We start from the raw sequence: 6,486 nt of genomic DNA on the forward strand, positions 1-6,486 counted from the left end.
CTAACCCTAACGAGGCAACATAATAAATAATCCTTAACAAAGCCTCGTCTATAAATCAACTACGGATTATACACGGTTGTTTCTTTTGAAAATGTGCGGAATAATAAAGATAAATGATCAGTTGTGTTTTTTACACTGATGATGGCACCAAGGGAAAGTGCTGCAGCGCGTCTAGATGACGGGGGTCGTGGATGGAAGAGGAGGTGACCGGTTAGGGTTCACCTGGCTCCGGGGGTAGAGGTAGAGGGGTGGTTCACCTGGCTCCGGGGGTAGAGGTAGAGGGGTGGTTCACCTGGCTCCGGGGGTAGAGGTAGAGGGGTGGTTCACCTGGCCCCAGGGGTAGAGGGACTAGGCTGGCGGGGTTGTTCACCGAGATGCTGACGTGGAGCAGCGGTGCTCACCTTCGTTACCAGGAAGTGTTTGGCACCGTGCTGCAGCAGCAGGGAGACACGGAGCAGCGCGAAGGTGAGTTAACAACTTAATGAACCGTGAATGTTCACACTTCTGCTTCCTAGTCTGCTACAATGTACTTACCCGAAGACGCTACGAACTGAGAAGTCAATCATATTCCTCTTACTTTTCCCCCCCTGTAATATAAGTGATATTTGGTTCTAATGGTAGAAATGCGGAAGGAAGCAGAGATGGTAAATATCACATCTGAAGTGTCGGGAGAGAACAGCGAAGATTTGTGGTTTTATTTGATTAAAATCTATTAATTGAATCCCTGGACGAAACCGCTCATCTGCTTATTTTACAGCTCGTTAAAGGTTTGCGACAGGAAATGCGTGCGTGAAATACACTGCAATAAAGGAGTCGTAATAGTGAGGTTATTGGCCTAATTTAGGTTATACATCCAAGATGCGCATCAAATGCACTATAGTTTATGATCATATGTAGCCGGTTTATGTTTGTTGAACATCTAGGCCTATAATAACGAATAATATCCCCTAATAAAATGTATTTGTGTGCTTGATATGGGCAATGAAGTCCCCAGTTAGAACACAGTTGTGAAATGACTAACTTCCTGTTATTTGTGTATGAAGCCTCAGCCACTCATGTCAGAGAGGGCGTGGTCTGAGAGGGCGTGGTCAGCGTGCAGGTGAGATGAAGATCCATGGGAAGGTTCTAACACACTTCCTGTCCTGCAGCTCACCTGTCGACAAGGAGGGGTACCTCTACAAGAAGGTGAGAGAAAGAGAAAGATTAAATCTAGATTCAACTTGCCAAATACTGATCACGTATTCCTTCCATGACTATATTAACGACTAATAATAAATCTACATTTCATAGACATGTAACATTTTGTACGCAGAAGAAGAACTGTCCTTCCTAGCAGCCCAGCAGCGTCACAGCGTTGGTGGTCAGATCAACTGGTGGGGTGAACATTCCGTTGTGATGTCACGCAGGGCGAGAGGAACACGTCCTATCAGAAGCGTTGGTTCGTCCTGAAGGGCAACGTGCTGTTCTACAAGGACAGACCGGCGGACCGCGACCCGGTGGGCCTGGTGGTGGTGGAGGGTTGCGCCGTGCAGCTGTGTGAGTCGGAGGAGCAGCACGCCTTCTCCCTGGTGTGGAGCGGACCGGGCCTGCGGACCTACAAGCTTGCCGCAGAGGACCAGCCCGGCCAGGAGGCCTGGATCAAAGCCCTGCTGGCGGCCAGCCACGGCTACCTGGCTCAGCTGGTCACCGCTCTGGAGGCCCAGCACCGAGGTGGGCTGACCCCTTGACCCTGATCCCTGACCCTTGTCCTGATCGTAACCCTGACGCTGACCCTAACCCCTCCCTCCTCTCCACTAACCCCTCCCTCCTCTCCACTAACGCCTCCCTCCTCTCCACTAACCCCTCCATCCTCTCCACTAACCCCTCCCTCCTCTCCACTAACCCCTCCCTCCTCTCCACTAACCCCTCCCTCCTCTCCACTAACCCCTTCCTCCTCTCCACTAACCCCTCCCTCCTCTCCACTAACCCCTCCCTCCTCTCCACTAACCCTCCCTCCTCTCCACTAACCCCTCCCTCCTCTCCACTAACCCCTCCCTCCTCTCCACTAACCCCTCCCTCCTCTCCACTAACCCCTCCCTCCTCTTCCTCCAGAGGCCATGGCAGAGTTCTCCAGTGACCCGGCTCAGCGATCCTCCTCCCTGCCGGCCTCCAGCATGTCTGGACCTGGTCCCGCTCCTTGTCCTGGTCCCAGTCTTGGTCCTGGTCCTGGTCTCGGTCCTGGTCCTGGTCTCGGTCCTGGTCCTGGTCCGGCCTGGCTTGGTTCCGGAGCCTCCACCTTTCCTCAGAACCCCCTGGGGGTGGGACACAGCTTCTCCACCAGTCAGATGCTGCAAGTCCCAGCCGTTCCTTGCAAATCAGCCAATAAGAGGTCTCCTAAACTCTGGCCCAAGAGAAACGCCAACGTTGTTCCTCTGAACAGCCCCGCCCCTTCCCAGGTAGCCCCCGCCCAGTGGGAGTGGTCTGGCACGGAGGCGGGACCCCGGCAGGACTTTAGGCAACTGCACGAGGACTTCGGAAAGGAAGTGAAGCAGCTGATTGCTGACTGGTTGAGGAGGGGGCGGGAACACGAGGCAGTTCAGGAAGGGGATTTGATAGATCTTGGATGATGTCTTTAAGATGTTGTCATGTGTGCTGATGTCAACATTTATAAAATAATTATAATATTTAACTGTGTATGTAGGGGTCCCTCCCTGCCAAAATAAAAATATAAATAAATAAAATAATAATAATTACTTCTAGATGATGCAGCATGGACAGCATGATGCAGCATGGACAGTATAAGCATATGCCAACAGTTATTTGGTTAGATGATGTCATCATGTGTGCTTATAACCAGTTATAATGATTCATGTCATCATGTTTACAGTTATGGAAACAAAGTTTACTTATTCTTTTCTTTTCTCCTTTAGTAACTGTCGTTACTGGTCCAAAGAAGGAGTCTGTATGAATGTGATCTGAATGTATAGAAATGTCTATTTTAAATAAATGATTTCTCAGGTAAATGTTCCTCAGTAAGTCCATGAATGACCTTGACCTTTTCACAAACTATAAAATAACTTCAAATACCACAAACTAACATGTTCCCCCCACCCCCTGTCCCTCCCTCCTCCCCCTCGCCCCTCCGCCCCTCCTCCTCCTTTACCCCTCCCTCCCCACATATGTTTCTCTGGCTGTAAATCAGTTCACTGACAGACAGAGAAGCTGTAGGATAAAAATGGAGTCTCCTTTATGGGGCAAAGCAGGCCGGGAAGGGAGAGGGGGAGAAGTTGAAATGACTGAGAAAGATAATGGGAAGGCAGTGCTATTCTGGTCTTCAGCTGTTTGTTTTTTATGTTCTTTCAACACTCCTTCTCTTTTTCCACCCATTCCCCCTCTCTTTCCTCCTCTCTCTTTCCCCCTCTCTTTCCTTCTCTCTTTCCCCCTCTCTTTCCTTCTCTCTCTCCTCCTCTCTCCCCTTCTTCCTCTATTTCCTTCTCTCTCTCCTGTCCTTTTCTCTCCCCTGTCCTCTCTCTCCTGTCCTCCTCTCTCCCCTTCTTCCTCTCTTTCCTTCTCTCTCCCCTGTCCTCTTTCCTCCTCTCCTCCATGTCAGGGGTCATTTATAAAGCTTTGCGTAGAACTGGCGTTATGCAAGAACAGTTAACAACGGCAATGGATATCAATACAATATGTACAGTTAGGATATTATGTTCAAATATAATATGTGAGAAGTAATATTTTGATTTATTTTACACAATGCAAAATATAATTAACTTAAACCCATTCCCCGGAATTTAAATTGTGTGGAAAAGTCTCTGTTTTCCCCGCATTATGAAAAAAAGAGTGCCAGTTTATTAAGGGTGAATATTTCTTGCAATTTCTATTTGACTATAGCCTGCATACAGGAGCCAAAAAGAAAAATAAGAAGAATGTCCTTACTTCTCTACTTCAAATCACTCTTGTTTAATGCTGAATAAAGTGTATTAATTTATCTATGTTTTTGTTGTACATATAGTGACAGATACAAACATATTACCACATTGAATGAACAACCATTCGATGTGTTGCACCATACTGTAATGTGTAGTGTACAGCACAGGGTGTATAACTAAGATTTCCATTTCAAAGCGTTTCTCAAGTTTCATCCTGCCAGTGGAGTTGAAGTTGCTCATTTCTCCAGTTTCTGTACGTACGCATGGGTCCCAGTGTGCATGGAGCACCGCACATTTTCACGACAAGTTAGCTTTATAGAAATCCCAAAATTGCCCCTGGTCCTGTTATCAGAGACACCCCCCCCCCTCCTGGCTGGATGGCAGGGGGAGAAACATAGCTGATTTGAGAGGGGAGACGGGGGAGACAGGGTATCAGTTCCATACATACCTCCTCTGTAGGCTATGATGGATGGCTGTGGTGGAGTCATATATAGAGCAGGATAAGGGTCTGGAGGCCCTGTATCCATCCTGGCCTATTCTGACCTATCCTGACCTATCCTGACCTATCCTGGCCTATCCTGGCCTATCCTTACCTATCCTAGGCCTATCCTGGCCTATGGAGGTGGATGAGGGTGGGGGTGCTGCTAGGGCTTGGTGTGGGTGAGAACCCTGGCAGCTGAGTTCTGCACGTACTGGAGCCTCTCCAGGGTTTTGTTGGGAACCCTGAACAGGACTCCATTGCAATAGTCCAGGCTGCAGGTGACGACGGCATGGACGGGGGTTTCGGCCACAGAGTCAGAGAGTGACGGTCGGAGCCTGGCAATATTTTTGACGATGACACCCAGGTTGCGGACTTCGGGAGATGGGGAGATGGAGCGACCGTCAGCCTGGAGGAGAAAGTCACCAACCTTCCGGAGCAGCGCCTTGGGTGACACAACCATGAGCTCTGTCTTTTTGCTGTTGAGTTTGAGTAGGTTAGATGACATCCATGTTTTTATTTCAAGCAGGCAGTTGACAAGAGACTTAGGGGGGAGCTGAGAGGCTGGATGGTGTAGTGCTGAGATACAGTTGGGTGTCATCAGCGTAGCAGTGGAAGTTTAGGCCGTGGTGGCGGATGATCTGGCCGAGGGGGAGCATGTAGATGGTGAAGCGGAGGGGTCCAAGTACAGAGCCTTGAGGCACGCCTTGGTTGACTGGGGCTGGGGAGGAACTGGAGTCGTTGATGGTGACAAACTGTTTCCTGTTGGAGAGGTAGGACTGGAACCAGGAGAGAGCTGTACTGGTGAGGCCTAGGTGGTCAGATAGGTGGTTGAGGAGGATGGTGTGGGAGACTGTCAAAGGCTGCCAAGAGGTCCAGGAGGATGAGGATGAGGATGCTGATGCGGCCAGAGTCAGCAGCGATGAGGAGATCGTTGGTGATCTTTATGAGGGCGTTCTCCGTGCTGTGGTGTGTTCTGAAGCCAGACTGGAGGGTTTTATAGAGCTCATGGTAGGACATGTACTGGTGGAGGCCCCTGTCTCCTACTGATGGGCTGGGTTACCGGGGCGACAGACCCCTGTTGTTTGCCCTCTAGATGCACAAGATGAAATAAAGAAACAGAAATAGCCTCTACAAAGTCATGGGCATGCCGTGAATGAAGTGACGAAGAGAGAGAGGGAAGGACAAAGAAGAGGAGAAGGAGGAAGAGGAGGAGGAGGAGGAGGAAGATGAGGAGAGGAAGGGAAGGTCTGAGGGTTTGTCCATATTAGTCCGTGTGTGACACCAAAGCCATTCCTGAAAGTTGGGATTGAATTCACCTCATTCCGAGACTCCAGGAGACTATTCTGGAACGCTGGAAAGACGATCCTCCTCCTCCCTCTTCCTCCCCTCAGCTCTTTCTTTCCCAGCCAAACCTGAGTGAGGGTCTAAAATTAGCCCCTGGGAGCCTATATAACCCCCAGGGACTGGGCCCCCCATGTCAGTCACATCAGCTTCTCTTCAGACCAACTGACCCAACAGACTCAAAGATGGTGAGTGTGTCCCTAACCCTAACCCTCTCTAGCATAGAGGACCTTCTAGCTTTGACTGAGGGTATCACTGATAGGATGCAACTGCCTGTCTGTAGTCTATCTGTAGTCTGTCTCTAGCCTGTGATTTGTCAATTTGAACTCACATTTGTCCAATGAATCAATCAATCAAACAATCAATCAATCAATCAATCAATATTGCCCAGTTGACGTGCAGCCTGGTCCACTAGGTTGTGTGTGTGTGTGTATGTGTGTGTGTGTGTGTGTGTTGATTTAGTTAGTTAGTTAGTTAGTTGATTGATGTAGTTAGTTGATTGATTGATTGATTGATTGGACAAATGCAGAGATAATGTGATTCAAATTGGCAGGATTATTGGCTTCATAATGTTGTGTAGGTAGTGTGTGTGTGTGGGGGGGGGTGAGGCTGGAGGAGGTGCGTCTTCAAAATTCTTCTTCCTGTTCTTGTACACAGCTGTACGAGCCCAGTTAGTCCATGTTGGTGTTGACCATGTTAACTGTCTCTCTGTGTGTGTGTGTGTGTGTGTGTGTGTGTGTCACCCAACAGGCACCA

The 6,486-nt window shown here is 49.2% G+C and overlaps 1 protein-coding gene across 1 annotated transcript; it reads left to right on the forward strand.

The window, feature by feature from the left end:
• The first annotated feature begins 1,085 nt into the window (after positions 1–1,085).
• On the forward strand, positions 1,086–2,787 carry LOC308167065 (uncharacterized protein). Its single transcript, XM_080541421.1, has 3 exons — positions 1,086–1,185; positions 1,407–1,710; positions 2,092–2,787. Exons 1-3 carry the CDS (start codon positions 1,105–1,107, stop codon positions 2,604–2,606), a joined length of 900 nt encoding a protein of 299 aa, XP_080397547.1. The 5' UTR covers positions 1,086–1,104; the 3' UTR covers positions 2,607–2,787.
• The last annotated feature ends 3,699 nt before the right edge of the window (positions 2,788–6,486 follow it).

Source organism: Nansenia antarctica (assembly GCF_963989245.1).
Source record: "Nansenia antarctica genome assembly, chromosome: 11".
Classification (NCBI taxonomy): Eukaryota; Metazoa; Chordata; class Actinopteri; order Argentiniformes; family Microstomatidae; genus Nansenia; species Nansenia antarctica.